Source organism: Monomorium pharaonis, chromosome 1 (assembly GCF_013373865.1).
Source record: "Monomorium pharaonis isolate MP-MQ-018 chromosome 1, ASM1337386v2, whole genome shotgun sequence".
Taxonomy (NCBI): domain Eukaryota; kingdom Metazoa; phylum Arthropoda; class Insecta; order Hymenoptera; family Formicidae; genus Monomorium; species Monomorium pharaonis.
Window position 1 is genome coordinate 30,652,045 of NC_050467.1, and position 22,351 is coordinate 30,674,395.

Here is a 22,351-nt window from a genome sequence, read left to right on the forward strand (position 1 = left end):
TTCTGTACCCGTTCCGTTCCTGTTTTTTCTATTCCGTTTCTATTCTTTCCCTGTTCCATTCCAGTTTTTTTCTGTTCTTTTCCTGTTTTTTTCTGTTCCGTTTCTCTTCTTTCGCGTTCGTTTCACGTTTGAATTATCTTTTATCACTGCTTTCTATTTAATGCATCCCTGAATTCCTCCAACTTCCCACTCCCATGGAAACTTTCCTATATCCTCCCCCTACCAAAAATTAAAACTCCAAGCTCTCTTACCGACTATCGCCCTATCTTCATCCTCTGTCATCTTTCCAAGGTCCTCGAGCGCATTGTTTTCGATCAGCTTTCCGCCCATCTCGATGGCCTACATATCCTTGATCCTCACCAGACCGGCTTTCAGAGGGGCCACAGCACACAATCCGCGTTGGTCAAGATGATCGACGACGTCAGGCGGGCCGTTGACAAAAGGAAAGTTACCCTACTTGTGCTTTTCGATTTTTCTAAAGCGTTCGACTCCGTCCAGCACGATCTGCTCCTTCGAAAGCTCGGCTCCTTCCATATCTTCTCTCCTTGCCTGTCGTGGTTTAGATCCTATCTCTCCGGACGTCTGCAGAGAGTGTGAGGCTCAGACGGCTCCTTTTCATCCTGGAGTCCGGTCATTTCCGGAATCCCTCAGGGCTCTGTCCTGGGCCCCTTTCTCTTCACAATTTTCATCAACGATTTACGAGATTCGTTGAAGCACTCTTCTCATGTCCTCTACGCCGACGATCTGCAAATATATATCCACTTTCCTCCTAGCGAACTCGATTCGGCCTTGGGAGGGTTGAGGGAGGACATCACGGCGGTCGGGGGCTGGGCGGCTGACAATGGGCTGAGGTTGAATGCCGGCAAGACAAAGGCAATACTCCTGGGTAGCTTTCGTCATATCAACAGCATGGCTAGGAGCGACATTGTGCTCTTACTCGACGGATCCCCCACCGTGAACCGGATTACCGATCTTGGGGTCATCCTCTCAGACACGCTAAGCTGGACCGATCACATCAGAGTCACCTCACAGAGGGTCAATGGCGTTCTCTGGAGGCTCAAGGCCATGAAAAATTGTCTCGCCGTTCCGCTGCGCGTTCGGCTGGTGTCCTCTCTCATCTTCCCCATTATCGATTACGGCGCGGCCATTTTCACGGACCTCACGGGTCAGGATAGGCTGAAACTTCGACGGCTCACCAATGCCTGCGTCCGTTTCATTTTCGGCTTGCGGAGGGACGAGCACATATCGCCGCATTATCGTGCCCTGCGCTGGCTGTCACCGGATGACCGGAGGACCTACCTCGTCGGCTGTTTCCTCTATTCGGTTATTCGCTCCGGGGTCCCGTCCTATATTGCTTCCACCCTACGCCCTTATACTCCTCTTCGTCCAAACTTCCGGGCCTCCTCTCTAGATCTGACCGTTCCTCTCTGCCAAACCGCCACATTCCAGCGCTCCTTCCAGTCAGCGGGCGCAATCCTCTGGAACTCACTGCCGACAGCCGTACGCTCGTCCGAATCTATTCAGGGGCGCCCTTTTCCGCCACCTGTGGAGTGCAGCGAGCTAGGTCGGTATCCCCTTTTCCCCTTTCCTTTCCCCCCATCCCCCGGCGCTTGCGTTTCCAAGTGCTCCAAGCGCTTCAATTATTAATTATTAATTATTAATTTTTGTATTCTTATTTTTAATCTTTATTTTAAACTCAACCTCGATATCTGTCTTCGGTGCGACTCGTTGCGTTCCCTCGCGGGTCACAATTACGTAGCTGACGTACTTCTCCTACTTTTTACTCCGTGGTATCATGTAAGATTATTTCTAATCTAGTATTGTCTTTAATCATTTTTTCTGTTTTCTAAGCGATGTATTATATTCCATTGTTATTTCTCGAAGCGATCAATTCAATGTACTAATCCATTTTCTGTATGTTCTTAGAGGGCTTGCCCTAGAACCCTGAATAAACGCTTCTCTCTCTCTCTCTCTCTCTCTCTCTCTCTCTCTCTCTCTCTCTCTCTCTCGTCTTTCAGCAGTGGTTCTTTGTCTTCCGGTACCGATCGATCAGACAATCGTTCGTAACTATTTCTAACTTGATTTTCAACCGTTTGATAACTATTTGACAATCGTTCCCGAGTCATTTGATAGCGATCCTACACCGTTCGATAGCTATCCGACAACCGTTCCTGAACCGTCCGCTGTTGATTCAGGAACCGCTCAAAATTATTCGTTAAACGTTTGTAACCGTTTTTTCGCCGTTCGTTATTACTCATTGTTTTTAATCTTGATACGATATGGGTGACATCGATCAATCGACTGACTCGTTTCGCGATTACGCAGGTTAATTTATAATAAGACCCGCTTCGCAAAGTTCCTCGATGATGAATAGAATCTCGTTGTCGTGCGCGTTGTGACCGGCTCGATGCGATGCTTCGAGTAACCGCAGACAATCTACCAGTTCATTGGGATTGTCCCAGTGTACGTAATCGATCGCGTTATCATTTAACGTCATAGCGTGAGGTAATTCCTTTCCAGATTTCTTCTTTTGCGGCGTAGGTTCGATCGACATCAACGGTGCGAGCAGGTGTTTGTACCTGTATCCTCTGTTGCTCCGTAGTTGATTGTCCTTGGTGTAATTACGTCTATGCACGTTTGTAGCAAACAATATGCTTTTGTACTTTTGTAAATCATCATCTGTGTAGATGTCATCGGCGGGGATTTTCTTGAAGATCAATTCGTAAAGACCAGGTGTACCAGCGTAACGTACATTGTCGATAATTATGTCATCCTCGTTGTCCACATCGAATGTTTATTACCGAGCATCATTCCATTATTCTCGAGACGAACACCGTATATAATGTCTACCTCGCTCTCTCGGTTACCGCTCAAGACAGTCACGACATATTTTTGACCCAGCGGACCAAATTGAGCTTGCAACGTTTTTCGTCCTTGCGACGTCTGTAACTGATTTCGAACAATCGTCGCAAGCGAGTCATCCGTCGTTTCGAAAACATTCTCAAGCGATTCTATCGGTTATACGGTTGTGGGACGCGGTGTGAAGGTTATCATTGGTACGTCGTTTAAAATTTGTCAATGATTAGATTTTTGCAGTGTCGCGGAGATATCGAACGAGACGTTCGACTGTTTTCTCTTACTGGCATATTCTTCCCCCTCTTCCTTCTCACGTTTACGGGTGAACGAAACGTTATCGATCGGCTCCTTTTTTATCGTGCGTACGCCGGAATTGTCAATAATCTTTTGCAGCGGTTCGATCAACGGTTCAAAGTGTCTCTTAGTCGCGATATCCTCTTCGATCCTGCCGGTTTTTAGAGTACGATGTTTTTTTCGAATTGATTCGCTCGTTTTTTCAAACTCCTTCGCAATTTTCTCGCGCTCTAGCATATTTTTGTTCTCAGCCATGTTAACAGAGAATGTTGATCGCACGTTTCAGCCCGACAAGATATCAATAACGACTAACCGTTCCGCGGTATTGCAAACTCGTTAAATCCTCTTCTGTATCGCCCGTTAGCAAGTGCACTGTCCTTGTCTATCATCAAAAATCCATAATCACGTTGCCAACAATCGCGACATAATTCACTAAATCATCATACGACGTGTCGGTGTTTACGTGATCGTTGTACACGTGTTTCAAGTTGGTACTGTCCTGCTTAAACAGGATCAGCAGTTTGGCGTTGTCGCGTATAAGATGTTTAAGTATTCTCGCGTACGACTGATAAAGATAAAAGCAGTCGACGTTCGAGTGTCTACTCATTGAAAAATATTCTCTTACGACATTCTGCTTATCGCACGCAACGTCATCGAAGACGAAAATCGAGTTTGGACGCGCCTCGCTCGGTGGAATGACGTCACTGTTATTGGAGAACGTAAAGTAACCGATCTCATTCATCGACGACAACAAATTCTTCAGATACCGATATTTGGGTTGTTATAGTGATTTCGAGTATACGTACACGTTCTCGAAATGTACACCCTCCGGACATTCCAACAAATTTATCAGAACGTTGGTTTTACCGCAATTTGACGGATCGCAAATGATGGCGCGTAAAATGTTCGGCAGCATCGCACCATGCTTACGCCTCACCTCGCCGTCTCCCATCGATTGTAATTTATCGTCGTAATTCGTAACGCAAATCGTCAAAGGTTGCCGCACAAATCTCATGTTCTCCGAATCTGATCACATATCGGAATCGAACGTCTATTTATAGGTGTGTGAGTGCGGTGTACGCTCTATGGAAATGCGCTTTTGTACATGTGCACATGCGTGATAGAGAAGGTGTATGTGTTTGTGAACGCAGCGTACGAAGAAAGAAACGTATGCGTGCCTGCATGCGTGCTAGAGAAAGCGTTTGTACATGTGTATACGTGCGTCCGTGCCTGCGTGCGAGCTAGAGAAGGCGCTTGTGCATGTGTATACGTAATAGGGAAGACGGTTACACGTGTATGCGTGCTAGAGAAGGCGTTTACACGCGTGTGCGTACTAGAGAAGGCATGAGTATGTACGCGTATGTGTGAACACAGCGTGTAAAGAAAGAAGCATATCGACGGTCACGTGCTAAAGAAGGCGCTTACACGCGTGTGCGTGCTAGAGAAGGCGTGAGTATGTGAGCGTATGTGTGAGCACAGCGTGTAGAAAAAAAAGCATGTCGACGATCGCGTGCTAGAGAAGGTGTGTGTACGTGCGTGAGCGCGTGCGCGAGTGTGTGTGTAAACGCAGCGTATGGGGAAAATGAACGTATCGACGGTTGCATGAGTGAGACGAAAGAGAGAAAATAGGATATCATACAGGATTGAAGGATGAATAAAAAAGATATGCTATATATCTATAATATATAATATATTTAAAATATTAATATTACAATTAATATTACAATAATACAATGTGATAAAATAAAATTGTATAATTTTATATTACATTTGGCTAAATCTAATAGAAAAAAATCGGAAAATATATGAATTTATTAAAAAATATATGAATATATAAAATATATGAATATATAAAAAATTAAAATACATATAACTGGTAAATAATATAAAAAATATAATTTTTTTATTCTCTATCATAAATTTTATCTATCCAATTAACTAGAGTTTTTAAAAACATGTCGTACTCCCAGTCTCGTTCTATTTCGCCTTCTTCGACTTCTTCATCTCCAAACAAATACCTCAAATCAAATAGTCGAAGAGATCGTACTCGTCTTCGTCCTCGCCTTTTCTCTCCTCTCGCCATAACCACTCATTATACAGCCGCGTGAAGTCTCGCGTGTTTTGTACTTTTAATTGGTGAGAGGCCACGTAACCGCGGACGTTGACTATCGTGCGCCCGGTGACGAGTCCGCAACGGTAACACTAAAAAAAATTACATGTAAAAAATATAAAATTATCAATTACAAAAACACAACGTATTTGTAGAAAAAGGGTACTTACAATGCTAGCAGGTATGCGCACGTATGCGTTCCTGCTGAGGCGCGAAAACGTCTTTGGGTGGCGCTTTGCTGTGCGCATCGCCTGCTGGCTTCTTACAGGGATAAATCCCAGCGCTGGCATGTTGGGCGGTGCTATTCTTGTTTCTTTAAATATGAACTGTAAAAAAATTAAAAAATATTAATATAAATTAATATAAATTAATATAAATTAATATAAAATAACATAAGAATAAGTAGTATAAAAATACTTACTATTCGAACAGTGTTATGCGGACCGAACGCTGCCATCTTACTTGCACATTTTTTAAAATTTTTCGGCGAAGAGCGAATGCTTCACAGTTTGAAGTCAAACTGACAGTGCAGTCAGTCCGACTTCGAAGGCATTGTTTATGATTTTGGTACTTATTCCCACGCTGTGGAGATGCCACTTGAGCTTATTATCGATGCTCAAGTAAACTATCGCCCTTTGACGATTCACTCGTGGCTTGAAAACTATTTTCTTTCATAATGCTACCCGCACTGTTTTTTATAGCAAGTAATGAAAAATTACTAGGCAACACAAGCTTTGCGGAACTATTTACAGGCATGCAAAATCGCGCATCGCTCAGTAGCAAACATGTATCTCATACTGTCACATCCCTCTGATATTATAAATTTGAGTGCTGAGCAGTTACAATTCGTACCAAAGATCGTTCTGTTACGCGAGTGCGGCAACTATATCGAACACGTGTGGGACAAGCTTCTGGAACATTTAAAAGCGGATCAAGAGGTTCAAAGCTATCGTCGCTGTAACGAGCATTACAATCAACCGTGGCAGCAAACGCACATCGACGGCCCCGCACCGTTGATCAAGAATTGTAGCGAATGTCAGCTTTCGCGACGAACAAATCGGTAAAAAGCGGCTGCGGTCATTTGTTGTATCGTGCGATAAACGCGCTTCCCTTCGAGTTACACATCGCTGGCTATCAGTTTTGCGGGCCGGGAACGCACTTGGTGCCGTGGTGGTTTTGCGTGCCGCGAACACGATATTGCGTATTCTCGAAGCAACGAGCTTGCCGACAGACACGCAGCGGACGAAATACTCGCCAACAAAGCACGAAAACGCGTAATCGCGAAAGATTCGGCTCTCGGAGAAAGAGTTGCCGCTGCTGCCGTCTGGGCAGCTATGAAAGCCAAGACAAAGATCGGTATGGGCGTAAAGAGCAAGAAGAAGAAGACGACGACGAAGAAAAAAAAACGTATACTTCCGGCAGCAAAACGAGGCGGTGCATTACCGATTCTACCGATATTAGGCGCTTTCGGATCATTGATCGGCGGAGCGGCCGGCGTGGCAAAGGCGGTAATCGACAACAAAGCCATGCGACGTCAACTCGAGGAGCTGCAACGTCACAATCGCGCGATGGAAGGTCGCGGAGTGTATCTAGCCCCGTACAAAGGCGGGCGAGGGCTGTATCTCGCCCCGTACAAAGGCGGGCGAGGGCTGTATCTCGCCCTATACAAGTACGGAAAAGGCGTAAAAGCGAAAAGAAAAAATACTTTAAAGAGGCGTTAAAAATACCCGTGGGTGCGATGACAAACGTGCAATTACATCATTTGGCTATTCGTATGCGTATTCCATATTTCAGAAGAGTGTTTATGCGTAACACGTTACCGATAAGCGGCGCGCGTCTAAATGAAAGCGGTATCGTAAACCTGGGCGATGCGGCGTGCCCCGGAACTCACTGGGTAGTGTACGCAAAGAGAGACAATCACGTGATGTATTTCGATAGTTTCGGAAATCTTCGACCACCTAGAGAACTCGTACGATATTTCGGAGACGGTGTGACAAAAATAGAATACAATCAAACGTCCTATCAAACCTACGATCAGAGCATCTGCGGACAACTTTGTCTGCTATTTTTACGCTCGATTTAAAGACTGACGTTGCGCTGTTTAAATTCAGTATTCGTTCAAACATGTCGCTGACGCTTACACTGAGAGCAGCATTCTGACAGCGAGGTACTCTTCCGCTATAGAGTTGAACGACGATGACTACGAGCTCGATCTAGCGATCTTTGAAACATATAATACGATGTCGAATGTGAATGCTTCGAACAATAAATTTTACTTTGGTAAAGACAACGTGGAGATTACGATTCCCGAGGGATCGTACGAGCTGCATGCCATAAACGAGTTTTTAAAACGCGAGATTTCACAAATACGCCCGCGACGCGACGAGGCTCGTTCAAACGTTACGCGCGGTGGCATCGCGATTAAAGACAATAATACTGGGGATGAAGACCCGATAACGATCCGCGCAAACTACAATACGATGAGATGTGAGATCAGATGCGCATACAAAATAAATTTTGGTAAACCCAACAACATCGGCTCGCTGCTGGGATTCACGTCGAAGCGCATACTGGAACCGCGAAAATGGCACGAGTCAGACGTGTCGATCAACATAATGAACGTGAACATTATCCGCATAGAGTGCAACGTGACCGCGGGCGCGCAACGACAAAAGCGTTCACGTGATACACGAGTTTTCGCCGAACGTGCCACCTGGATATAAGATTTCGGAATGGCCGTCGCAGATCATTTACCTGCCGATCATCGTGCGGAGCGTTACAGATCTAACGATACGCGTCGTCGATCAGAACGGACGATTGCTTGATTTTCGAGGAGAAGAAATTAACGTCAGATTGCACGTGCGACGACGACGACTACAACGATAACGTGAACGTGAACTGCTTGTACTAAACGTGTCGGAACGCGCGACAAAAATAAATACAAACATCTTTACAACGAAAACATCAACTTTACAACAGTCATCCGATATTCCTGCTATACCTTTCGATAATATTCAATCATCCAGTTGTTCCAAGAAAAAGCTCACCGCGTCGAACGTTGAATTTTTGAAATCTCTGGGATTTGCGGTGCGACAATGACAGACATTTTAAACGTCAAAGACGAGCCGATCTTTGACGATCGCATCGTCAAGATCGAGACTCACACGTACCATCCGTTCGCCAAAACAACGTTCGAACACAGAGACGAGATAAGAATACCTATACAACAGCAAGTTTTATACACGTTGCCATCTCAAAGTTTTCTATACGTTGAGGGAAAACTTATGATAAAAAAACCAGTTGCGGGGTCTGATGTGATATTGGGAAATAATTGCATCGCGTTCATGTTCGATGAGATTCGATACGAGCTCGACGGTGTAGAGATTGATCGCAACAGGAACGTCGGAATAATCAGCTCGCTCAAGAACTATGTAACTATGTCATCCGATAGAATTATGATTGCGAGTAACGCTGGCTGAGATCCGTGGAATCTTACGAACGGATACTTTAATTTTTGCGTACCGTTCAACATGCTACTGGGATTTTGTGAAGATCACAGACGCGTGGTGATTAACGCTCGTCACGAATTGATTTTGATACGCGCGTGCAACGATAACAATTGTCTAGTTGGCGATCCGGCGCGGGAGCCGGAAATTGAATTATTCAAAGTACAGTGGCAAATGCCACACGTCCTGCTGAACGAGATAAATAAACTGGCGATGCTGCGTGCTCTGGAAAGCGGACGATACCTGAGCATGGCTTTTCGTTCGTGGGATCTATACGAGTTTCCGCTACTGCAGCGCACGACCAAACATTCGTGGGCCATCAAGACCGCTACTCAGCTCGAGAAGCTGCGGTACATCATCTTTGCTCTGCAGGCTGGTCGGAAGAACGTTATGCTCGAGGATACGAGCCGATTCGATCATTGTAAACTGACGAACGTGAAACTGTATCTAAACTTGGAATGTTATCCGTACGACGATATGAATTTGGATTTCGATAAAAACAGATGGTCGATTCTCTACGACACATACGTACGTTTCTGTAAAACCTATTACGGATACGATTATCTCGAGCCGAATCAAACTGTTGCGAATTTTCGGCAAAAACGTCCATTCGTAATTATCGATTGTTCTCGACAAAATGAATCGGTCAAGAGCGCAACCGTGGACGTGCGCTTAGAGTTTGAATGGAAAGAAAATTTGCCCGCAAGTACCACCGCGTACTGCCTCATCATACACGATTGCGTGGTTCAGTACAATCCGTTGACAAATGTTGTGCGGAAGATCACCTAAGAACGTTGTCTCGCTTTACATTATTAAAGGAGAGGGGGTGGAAATGAGACTATATATAAACTTACGATGCGCCAAAAGTTGAGGGCAGTCTTCTCAATTATTGATAGAGAGCTCATCATGTCTATACCAAAGTTCGTGGACCTGCAAGGTTTTATCGTTGGAAGAAAGTTTATCGTTAAGGAGTTTGCTGCTCTCAGAGATGGATTCATTCTCTCGCATTACATTTTTCAAAATCCCGTGCCGCGGCATCGACTCAATAACGCAGACAAACGTCAAGCATCGTGGTTGCTTACGCATCATCACGGATTACGATGGAACAGCGGAACGATTCCATACAGCAGAGCTAAGAAATTGATTGCAACGACGCTGACTAGGAACGAAACACCGCCCGTCGTATACGTCAAGGGACACGAGTAACAAGAATGGCTGCGGAATTTGCTTCTGGATGACACGAAAGAAGACATATACGTTGAAAATGTCGAGGCACATTATGAAGATATAAGATCTTTAAACGAGATGGACGTAACGCATACTTTACGTTGTGCACGGCATTCAAAAAATTGCGCTTTACAAATTGTATTTAAAATATTCAATTGGTGGCATTGTCATTAATAAACATGCGTTTTTTTTTTAAATATAGTGTTTTTTTTTCTTATTACCTGTTCGAGACTATAACAGTTACTTTAGAATTTTAACTTTTTTTTTTTGCTCTGTTTTATCCGCGAGTAGTGAGAGCTGCTGACAGCCATCGAGCTCCTTATAGTTCATTTCTTCGATGCACCTAGTCGCGCGGCGCTGTCACTAGTTCCTCACGCGCACGTTTTTCGTTTGCTCGCATCGTGGTAACTATGCAAATAAACATGCCCAAAAAGGGGCACGTCAAAATCAATGCCCAAATAAGTCTCGAAATCCGTTCCCTACCGCTCCTATTTTCGCCTCCGATTGTAATTGTTTTACGATGCAAAATTCGCCAGTCTCTCGCAGCCCGGCACCGACATTAGATCGTCCCGCAGATCTCTTCTGTCTTCCGCCAATCCTAGCTGCGGGGATTCACTTCCGTTTCTTCCCTATCATTTGCGCCATGATAGTGCGATTGAATTATTTTTCCCGTCAACCAACGTTGATTAATTCTTTAGTTTTGTATTCGTGTGAATGTGTGAGTGCATCACGTTAATGCGCGGGTGGGCGTATCTTTCCCGCGAATGTCCTCTGCCTCGTGCACAAGATCTCCGTCGGATCGCGCGCAAGATTTCCGGATTCGCGAGAGCTTCGATTTCGAAGCTCTTCAAGATTTCCGCGTCGATTAGGCAGCGTAATATCAGGGCGTATCAAGATTTCCGAAAACTTCTAAAAGATACGGTTCGCCCCTCGCTCCGAACGTTCGTTTGTAAATAAATAATTAAGTGTGAGTGACACAAACGCCTCCTTGTTCTTCCTATCACCTCCCGTGAATCTACCGCATTCCTCACCACTCGCTTCGCGTCTCTATCGGGACGGATCCCGGTATTCTCTCCGTGCGATCGAGTTTACCCTAGACACGCACAAACATTACCCCTGTCTCTTATTAACCCTATTAACCCTGTCGGAATCTGTTTACGTTATTTTTAACGTTCTTTTAGCGTTTTCTAACGTTTGAATCGGAACGTGTTACGACATGTTCGAGATTATTCCCTAAAGGGAAGATATTCAACGTTGCTTCCCCCTCTACTCGAAGAAATTTCCCCTCTATCGTAACTCATAAGTCGAACCATTTCTTCGTACGATCAGTATTGCGTCAGCCGCTGGAACAAAATGTTCTCCGCCAAAGAAAGTAACAGTGGTACGAAGCGTTGCTACGATACTATGTCGTGTGAGAAGAAATGCGACGCGTAAGTTTGACTTCTTTAAATTCTTTTTATTTTTCAACTTTTATATTATTACTTTTATATTTTATTATTATTATATTATTTTTTATACAGTATGTCGGAGCGTCGCGCGGTTCGCGTACTAAGCAGACGATACGCGCTTGCGAGTACGGGGTACAAATATCTCGAGATTGGCATCAACGTTGGTCCACCGAGTTACGTGAAAATCGTCATAGGAGATCATCGGGGGAACGACCTTATAATGTCTCTCGAAACATGGAAGGGACTTTACAAACAGCGACAAAACGTTCTGAATCTCCTTCGCACCGACTATAAGGACTTGTACAATTTTATTAGCGTTGGATTGCTAACAGCCAGAATTTGCATAATCAGTGACTTTAACTTTATACGTTTGGAATCACAAAACGTACGCATGATAATGACAGAGTCGACCGTACATCGTATGTTCGATCTGGACAGTTGTGTAGATTTAATGTTCGATCGACTAATTAAAATTATTGATAATGTTGATACGCAGTTTAGGCAATTCTCTAATATTGCATCCACCATAACGAACCCCGTTTAAGTATCTAACGCAATATGCGCGAGCAGCGTCTTTAATGAACATCGGCTTCTCGATTGTGAGCTTTTGGCTTTAGTATTTAGTATGTAAGAGAAAAATTATTATACCGCTTTATATGTATAAATTAAACATTAAAAAAATAAAAACTTGTTATTTATTTTTTCTTTATTTTATATACCTCTTTTCCTTAATAGAAATATCACAATGCAAGCGAGAGCGCACGCGATGAGAGATAGTGAAAAACGTGTAAAGATGGCGGCGTACGGGCAGGAGCGAGAGCGCACGAGAATACGTACGCGATGTGGGTAGTATGCGATGAGTGTGAGCGAGAGCATGCAAGAAATAAGTGCGAGTGAGAGTGTGCGATGAGTGCGAGCGAGAGCGTGTGATGGGTAGGAACGATGAGTGTGAGTGAGAGCGTGCGATAGGTAGGAATGATGTGTGTGAGTGAGAGACTATGAGGAATGAGTTTCGTTTGAGAGCGTGCGAAGGATAGGAACGACGAATGTGAATAAGGGTATAAGGGTATAAGTAGGTATAAGAGGCCGGTATCGCTCCATGGGGCAACGAGCGGGGTGCGGGGCGCGGGGGATATTTGTAGGCCCGGGGGATGACGTCACGCGGAAGCGGGGGAAGAACCGGACCGCATAAGGGTCCGTTTGGGGTGGGAGGGGGAAGAGACCGCAATAAAACCCTGCCCTAGATACTTGTCAGCAAGGTGTCTCATTAGGAAACGACCTTAGATCAGTATCGATAATCTTTATTAGGAAAACGATTTTTCGGGCTGCCGTTTATCTAATATTGTTTCCCTCGTCGGTGCCGATTTTTTCACAATAAGCACCTTTTTCTCCTTTGGGGAAGGAGCTGCAATAAAACCTGCTCTAGATACTTGGCACTCATTAGAAAACAACCGTATAAATGTCAATGTGATATTTTTATTAGGAAACCGATTTTTGCTGCTGTTACTTTCCTAATATTTTTTTGCCAAAGAAAGAAACTTTAATGTCTCGTCGGCGCTAAATTTTTATTGTGGCATCATTTCCTTCTATTGTCATGACCCTTGGATACTTCTGTCTGCGGGAAGGTACATAGTAGTGTAGGAGATGAATATGATGTCACATAGAGAGTAGGGATGCATTTTCCCGTATTTTTGGAGACCGCAGTAAGTTTCGTTTTGTCGAATCTCTTCAGTATAGTTTCAAGATGCAACCGGTAACAATTGAATATCCTACTCAAGGTGTAAGTATAAGTGTTAGTGCAAGTGTATGTGCAGTGCAATGTGTAAACAAGTAAATAATAATATTTTTTTTTAATACGTGTACGTAGACGGGACGCCGCAGCAGCGGATCTTACTCTACAATAGACTAGATGTAGAGATACCTAGTAGCAGCAGCACTGTTACAACCATTCCCCTAGGAGGAGGCGGATTGATTTCCATTCGCGAGCCTATAGGGCAACAAGTAAGTTTTAATATATATATTTAAAAAGTATATGTAATTAAATATAAAACAATTTTTAAAAAATATAATTTTTTAGCGTACAATTTATCCTGAAGATATCCGTATACGCGGATACATTAATGTAAAAGAAAAATTCTGGAAAAGATATTTTCGAAATAACAACAGACAATGGAACGATGATTTTCTTGACCACTCGTATGGACAGTTTGGAATGGCGGACGTGTTTGACTTGCGGCGTCTATTTGACATGATACCGCTCATGGATCCAGACCAAGAGTTCTGGATTTAATTATTAAAATATTTGTTATATTTTTATAAATATGTATTAATGTACTAATATGTACTAATATATAGAACAATAATAAATGTATTTTTGTTCTTATATATTTTTTGATTTTCCTTTCACACTTTCCCATCCCTCACAATACTATCCTTGCATGCGCACAGTCAAGCCTGCTCGTTTCAGGATGGGGGTATAGGCATACGTAGAAAAGAAAAAACGGAGACGTTGAAAAGGGACGGACGATATAACAGGTATTTTCTTCTCTCCCACACACAGGTGTGCCTTACCCCCCACTCTTGAAATTTGGGACAATCCTCGGTCTAGAACTAGATATACTATGTCTATGCGCCCAATACTATCCTCCCACCCGTCGCGGTACCTACCTATCCTCTCGTTCTTTCTCTTTCATGCACTCCCTTCTCTCACTCTTTCGTGCGCTCTCCTTCTCTCGCTTTTTCAAAATCGTATGTTCTCGCTCCCACCCATCACGATGTTATTCTCGCTCTAACTCCCACCCATCTCAGTTATCCTATTCTCTCACTCCCACTATCATGGTACTATTTTCGCTCTAACTCCCACCCGTCTGGGATACTATTCTCTCGCTCCCACCTATCGCGGTAATATCCTATTCACCTATATATGTAATGGTTATATTATCCCTTATTTTAAAATAACGCGTTATATAAGTAAATAAATATTTGTGATTTATTTTTTATAATATTTATATCTTATTTGTATTTTATAATTACAATTACAAATAATTACATAATAAAATATATAAAAATATTTGTGTTTATGTGTATATTTACATAATTGAAATTTATTAAAAGCAATAAGTTTATAACACATAAGTTTTTACTGGTTAAAAAATATTTATCACTATTAAATAATAAAATTAAATTAAATCAATGGCGGGCCCCAGCGTCTGCTTGAAGGTAACTCTCCACGGCAGCGACCCGACGCGTCGCGACGGCTGTTTGAAGGCACCCCTTACGACGACGACGACCCGGCGGATTCTTAAAAACAGCACTGAATTGTGTGTTTTCTGAAAAAAGAAAGTCAATGAACGTCAATACGAACGTCAACGAACGTTGACAAACCTCAATACGAACGTCAATACGAACGTCAACGAACGTCAACGAACGTCAATATGAACGTCAACAAACGTCAATACGAACGTCAACGAACGTCAACAAACGTAAACGAACGTGACACGAACGTGAACAAACGTGAACGAACGTGAAACAAACGTGAACGAACGTGAAACAAACTTAAAACAAACGTGAACGAACGTGAAACAAACGTCAACGAACGTCAACAAACGTCAACCAACGTCAAGGAACTTGAAACGAACGTGAAACAAACGTCAACGAACGTCAACAAACGTCAACGAACGTGAAACAGACTTAAAACAAACGTGTACGAACGTGAGCGAACATAAACGAACGTTGACAAACGTCAATACGAACGTCAACGAACGTCAACGAACGTCAACGAATGTCAATATGAACGTCAACAAACGTCAATACGAACGTCAACGAACGTCAACAAACGTGAAACAAACTTAAAACAAACGTGAACGAACGTGAGCGAACATGAACGAACGTGAACATCAACGAACGTCAACAAACGTCAACCAACGTCAAGGAACTTGAAATGAACGTGAACAAACGTAAAATAAACGTGAATAAACATAAAACAAACGTGAACAAACGTGAACGCACTTGAAACGAACGTCAACAAACGTCAACCAACGTCAAGGAACTTGAAACGAACGTGAAACAAACGTGAACGAACGTGAAACAAACTTAAAACAAACGTGAACGAATGTGAGCGAACATAAACGAACGTTGACAAACGTCAATACGAACGTCAACGAACGTCAACGAATGTCAAAATGAACGTCAACAAACGTCAATACGAACGTCAACGAACGTCAACGAACGTCAACGAACGTCAACGAACGTCAACGAACGTGAAATAAACTTAAAACAAACGTGAACGAACGTGAGCGAACATGAACGAACGTGAAACAAACGTCAACGAACATCAACAAACGTCAACCAACGTCAAGGAACTTGAACGAACGTAAAACAAACTTAAAACAAACGTGAACGAACATGAACGAACGTGAAACAAACGTCAACCAACGTCAACAAACTTGAAACGAACGTGAACAAACGTGAACGAACGTGAAATGAACTTAAAAACAAACGTGAACGAACATGAACGAACGTGAAACAAACGTCAACAAACGTCAACCAACGTCAACGAACTTGAAACGAACGTGAACAAACGTGAACGAACGTGAAATTAACTTAAAACAAACGTGAACGAACATGAACGAACGTGAAACAAACGTCAACCAACGTCAACGAACTTGAAACGAACGTGAACAAACGTGAACGAACGTGAAATGAACTTAAAACAAACGTGAACGAACATGAACGAACGTGAAACAAACGTCAACAAACGTCAACCAACGTCAACGAACTTGAAACGAACGTGAACAAACGTGAACGAACGTGAACAAACGTGAACGAACGTGAACAAACGTGAACGAACGTGAACAAACGTGAACGAACGTGAAACAAACGTCAACAAACGTTAACAAACGTCGACGAACGTCAATAATGTTTAAAAACGAAATAATTTGTAATGTAATTTTATCGTGCGCGTCATTTAATCGAAAGTTGTGTGCGAAACATGAGAGCATCGAAATCAGATCGATACGTTAATTCCGAGAGACGACAACTCGTCGAGAAACTGCACGCTCCGGCTAGAAAAACTTTTCCACGAAGACGCGTCATAGTTCGGGGATACGATGACCTGTGGCAGGCAGATATCGTCGAGATGCATCCATACTCGCGTTTCAACAAAGGCTACCATTACATACTCACTGTCATCGATGTATTGAGCAAGTATGCGTGGGCTTTACCACTCAAGACCAAGGGCGGAAACGAGACGGCTAATGCTATCACCAAGATAATTCGAGAGAGCGGCAGAAATCCGAAAAACTTGCAAACCGATATGGGGAAGGAGTTTTATAACGCCGAAGTGCAGAAACTCTTGAAGAAACATGACATTAATCATTACTCTACGTACTCCGTAATGAAGGCGTCGGTCGTCGAGCGGTTCAATCGCACATTGAAAAACGACATGTGGAAGATGTTTACGCTCAACGGTAATTACAAGTGGTTCGACCTGTTACCACGTCTCGTGTCGAATTACAACGCTCGGAAGCACCGAACAATCGGCATGCGACCCGTTGACGTAACCCCCGCTGTGACTGAAAGACTTTTGGCTACGGTATACGGCGCGATAAAGATCGCAGGTCCGGGGGAAATTTAGAGTGGACGATTCGGTACGCGTAAGCAAGTACAAGACAATCTTTGAAAAGGGTTACACACCGAATTGGACAACTGAGGTGTTTAAGATCGTTAAAGTGCAGCGTACCAATCCCGTAACTTATTTACTCGAGGATTATCGCGGAACAACTATCGCTGGAGCGTTCTACGAACACGAATTGCATCGCGCGTCTCATCCTGACGTGTATCTTGTGGAGAAAGTATTGCGCAGAAAGGGAGACAAGGTCTATGTAAAGTGGCTGGGATTTGATGGATCACACAATTCTTGGATAAACAAAAACAATGTAATTTGATGCGTTCAAAAAACATTTTTAGTAGAGGTAATAGGCGGGTTCTGAGCCAGACAATGGGGATGACGTCACTAGGGGGAAGGAGAGGGGGAAGGGTATGTTTTCGAAGATCCTTTGGATCCGCCGCCTCGCAGGTGTCAGATAAGGGAAGGAGTTTCATAATATCTTATATATATATATTTATTTATTTTGTAAATCTAATCTTTTTTTTATTATTGCGAATATTGATATTTCCGGTTCCCAAAAACATTTAATACGTAGTCATTTTATTCGAAGATATGTAAGTACACTGCCGAACAATGATTCGGCCCATTCCCTAGCGAGTTTATCTAGGACTTGTCCTATATAAATTTTGCTAGGATGGAATGGGTTGAATCATTGTCCGGCAGTGTACACAGATTTTCTTCGACTCGAAACTTTATCGTCACGTCGATATTAAATTTTATTGCATTCGGATACTTTTGCCGACGTGCTCGACGGAAAAGCCTACAGTTGCGTTTGATATTACCCCAAAATAAAAATTTTTCGATACAATTGAACACGTTTTCATATGTCGAAGCCCATAGGCTTATTAGTTGTAAACAAGTAGCATGGATATATATATATGGCGAGACTCTTAGAGTAACTCTTAGACCAAAAAGATCAAGCGTTCGAGATCGCAGCTCAATCGTCGAAGTTTTTCTGAAAGTGAAATCTACACAAATTTTTAAAAGTGTGTTAAGTTAAGTGAACGTTAGAGTTTTCTACAAAATGGCTAATATCCACGAAATAGAAATTATCGACATCGCAGATGACGACAGCGATATTGAAATTTTAAATATTGAAGATAACGACGGCAACAATATAAATAGACATAGAAATGTTGTAGATATGTTCCACCAAATGAACGATGAAGATGCTTTAGGCATCGTGGATGAATTTCATGAAAATGCATTGGATGCTATCAATTTTGAACACATCATGGATGAAGATGAAGAGAGTATGCTGTCCGACGACAGCCAATATATAAGCGACTGTGACGATTTCCGTGAAACTATTGCAGAAAAACATTTAATGCCTGAAGAAGTGCGTGCAATAACTGGACAAAAAAAACATTGCGCGATTTATTTTTTTTACACCACGGGCGGCACGTATTCGGCATGTGCCGAATGCATTATGCGAATCGCGGATACGGATTTCAACATGATGACTGCTTTTCGCAAGCATATGACGGATACGTTTAATATGCTGGACGGTAAATATTGCTCAAATTGCCGACAGCCTATGTTTGTTATAATTCCGTACGACATGTGCCCAGTTTGTGCACAATAAAAATACAAATAAATAAATAAAAAAAAAAGTTTATCTTAAAAATAAAAAAAAGTTTATTTAAAGTCACAGTCGCAGTTTGCAACCACACACACACACACACACACACACACACACACACACACACAACCATAGTCACAACCATAGCCATTAAAACATGTGGAGGGGTATTGCATATAAGAAGAAGAGCTCCAGCATCATCGCCACATCAGTCGCTCGTTACAAGACGGATAGCAAAGGTTCTCGGCAACATTACCGCTCGGACAACTGGGGAAAGACTCTCAAAAAACGTACGAGATGAACTATTACGTTCCGATCCAGCAAAATGAAGCGTGCAATAAACCGTAAGTATTTATAACTTTTAAATTCTTTTTTCATATTTATTTTACATTTTTCTATAACTCGCTATATATTCTTTTTACAGAACATTATCGCAGCTGCGCTATACTCCACATATCTTGGGGAGGAGATTTGCCTTGACTACCACAGCCTACAAATACTTGGACATCGGAATCAGTGTGGGGTCCATGTCATATGTGGAGATGATTCTTGGCAACAACAAGGGCAGCCAAATAATTTTACCATATACAACATGAAAAGCATTCATCGAGAGACGTGCGGACATTAAGCGACTCGTGCGGTCAACTTTGCCATCTTCAAGACTTGTAATTTGCGATTTAGTAATAGAAATAGTAAAAATACGTGATGAGAATATTGTAAAATTAACGCTGCTTAATACCAGTTTATATATGAAACCGTTAACGATATTATTTTTATATGAACTCGAACACTGTGCTGAGTATGTATATAACCAGTTGCATCAAAAAACATATAGTGTAAGCGATAAGTATAAGCATTTTGTAAGTCTTTTACGCCAAAATTATATTACTACTAAGCACGATGCTGTAAAGCTATTAAATGAAAGATACGATAAAACTTGTATCATAGATTGCGAACTGATGACCTATGGCGTGAATAATATTTTATATGATGCTTTGTGTAATAATTAAATGAATATGTATTTGTGTGAAAATTTAAAAAATTTATATGATACACCTTCTTTAATAAATAAATATGTATTGGTGTGAAAATTAAAAAAAAAAACATTTTTATAATTATTTTTCCGACCTACCTACCTATTATACCAAAATAAAAATTATGTTAACTAATAAAATGGAAAATAGGAAATATGGAGGATAAAATAAAATACAAAATTTACATATATTTTTTTTATTGTTAGACCAATTAAATATATTTTTTTAATACATTTGTAAAGCACAATTGTTTACATGGTTCTGATAACGTAAGACATGCATAATATCCATTTTGTTTAGAGATTCATTGTCTTCTGGCGTCGTCACTTTGTTGTTTATGTAATTTTGCGCACAACATTGGTCAACGGGTTGTACTGAACCACTCGATCGTGTATGATGAGACAGTACGCGGTGGTACTCGCAGGCACGTTCTCTTTGCATTCAAACTCTAAGCGCACGTCCACGGTTGCGCTCTTTATCGATTCATTTTGTCGAGAGCAATCGATAATCACAAACGGACCTTTATGTCGAAAATTTGTGACAGTTTGATTCGGCTCGAGATAATTGTATCCATAATAATTTTTACAAAAACGTGTGTACGTGTCGTAGAGAATTGCCCATCTGTTTCTATCGAAATCCAGATTCATATCATCGTACGGATAACATTCTGAGTTTAGATAAAGTTTTACGTTCATTAGTTTGCAATGATCGAATCGGCTCGCGTCATCGAGCATAACATTCTTCCGACCAGCCTGCAGAGCGAAGATGACGTAACGCGGCTTCTCGAGCTGAGTAGCGGTCTTGATGGCCCACGAATGTTTAGTTGTGCGTTGTAATAGCGGAAACTCGTACAGATCCCACGAACGAAAAGCCATGCTGAGGTATCGCCCGCTTTCTAGAGCGCGCAGCATCGACAGTTTATTTACCTCGTTCAACAGCACGTGTGGCATTCGCCACTGTACTTTGAATAATTCAATTTCAGGTTCTCTCGCCGGATCGCCAACTAGACAATTATTATCGTTGCGCGAGCGTATCAAGATCAACTCATGACGGGCGTTAATCACCACGCGTCTATAATCTTCGCAAAATCCTAATAGCATATTGAGCGGTACGCAAAAATTAAAGTATCCATTCGGAGAATTCCACGGCTCCCAACCAGCGTTATTTGCAATCATAATTCTGTCGGATGACATAGTAATATAATTCTTGAGCGCGCTGGTTATTCCAACGTTTCTGTTGCGATCAATCTCCACACCGTTGAGTTCATATCGAATCTCATCAAACATGAACGCGACGCAATTATTCCCCAATGTCACATCAGATCCCGCAACCGGTTTTTTTATCGTAAGTTTTCCCTCGATGTATAGAAAACTTTCGGACGGTAACGTGTATAAATCTTGCTGTTGTATAGGTATTCTTATCTCATCGCTGTATTCGAATGTTGTGTTGGCGAACGGATTGTACGTGTGATTTTCAATCTTAACGATACGATCGTCAAAGATCGGCTCATCCTCGATGTTTAAGATGTTAGTCATTGTCGCACAGCGTATCCCAAAGATTGTAGAAATGCAACGTTGGACGCGGTAAGTTTCTTTTTCGCGATGCAACCGTTTTTTCTTGGTGGTTGAAATTTACTACTAAATGTCGGGTTTGTAAATGTTGGTTTTGTAAATGTTATGTTATCTCTCACGTGTCCATTCAATATGAGCATCTCATACACATGCGTTATCGTCGTAGTCGTCGTACGTGCAATCTGACGGTAATTTCTTCACCTCGAAAATCAAGCAATCGTCCGTGCTGGTCGACGACGCGTATCATCAAATCTGAAATGCTCCGTGCGGTGATCGGTAGATAAATGATCTGCGACGGTGTTTCCGAGATCTTATATCCTGGCGCAACGTTCGGAGAAAATTCGTGTATCGTATGCACGCGCTTATCGTTACTGTATGCGCTTGAAGTCACGTTACACTCTACACGGATAATATTTACATTGATAATGTTAATCGGTAAGTCCAATTTGTACCATTTATGCGGTGGTAATATACGATCTAAAGAAAATCCTAGCAACGATCCAATGTTGTTGGGCTTGCTAAAATTTATTCTGTAAGCGCACTTTATCTCGCTTCTCATCGTATTGTTATTAGCGCGGAGCACTATCGGAAAATCATCATTTTCATCGTCACCGTCGTTATCATGTTTTTTTTTATCCTCATCGTTAATCGCATGTTGCCGACGTTTCAGTGGAATTGTACGTTTCAAAAATTTATTTATAGCCTGTAGTTCATACAATCCCTCGGGAATCGTAATTTCCACATCATCTTCGTCAAAGTAAAATTTATTATTCGAAGCATTTACGTTGGGAATTGTGTTGTAAGTCTCAAAATTCATGAGACCGAGCTCATAATCGTCATCGCTCAAATCTATGGCGGGAAAATAGGTTGTAGCGAGGACGTTGCTCTTTCCGGTGAGCGTAAGTATTAGCGACATGATTGAAAAACCGTCCAACGAATACTGAGTTAAATAGCACGTTGTCAAGCTTTAAATTCATATGCATCAACCGTTCGAAGAAACTGTAGACACAGTTGTCCACAAATACTTTGATTGTAGGTTTGATAGGACGTTCGAT

General features: G+C 42.2%; 2 protein-coding genes across 2 annotated transcripts; one reads left to right on the forward strand and one right to left on the reverse strand.

Annotated features, from left to right (window-relative positions):
* Positions 1 to 8,790: 8,790 nt before the first annotated feature.
* On the forward strand, positions 8,791 to 9,555 carry LOC118646863. The gene has a single exon (XM_036290696.1). It carries the CDS (start codon positions 8,791 to 8,793, stop codon positions 9,553 to 9,555), a length of 765 nt encoding a protein of 254 aa, XP_036146589.1.
* A 10,505-nt stretch (positions 9,556 to 20,060) lies between these two features.
* On the reverse strand, positions 20,061 to 21,260 carry LOC118646864. The gene has a single exon (XM_036290703.1). It carries the CDS (start codon positions 21,258 to 21,260, stop codon positions 20,061 to 20,063), a length of 1,200 nt encoding a protein of 399 aa, XP_036146596.1.
* Positions 21,261 to 22,351: the final 1,091 nt, after the last annotated feature.

What these genes read in the sequence shown, in the direction of transcription:
- LOC118646864 (XM_036290703.1), bottom strand. Translation starts at nt 21,260, where the DNA reads ATGACTAACATCTTAAACATCGAGGATGAGCCGATCTTTGACGATCGT.
- LOC118646863 (XM_036290696.1), top strand. Translation starts at nt 8,791, where the DNA reads ATGCTACTGGGATTTTGTGAAGATCACAGACGCGTGGTGATTAACGCT.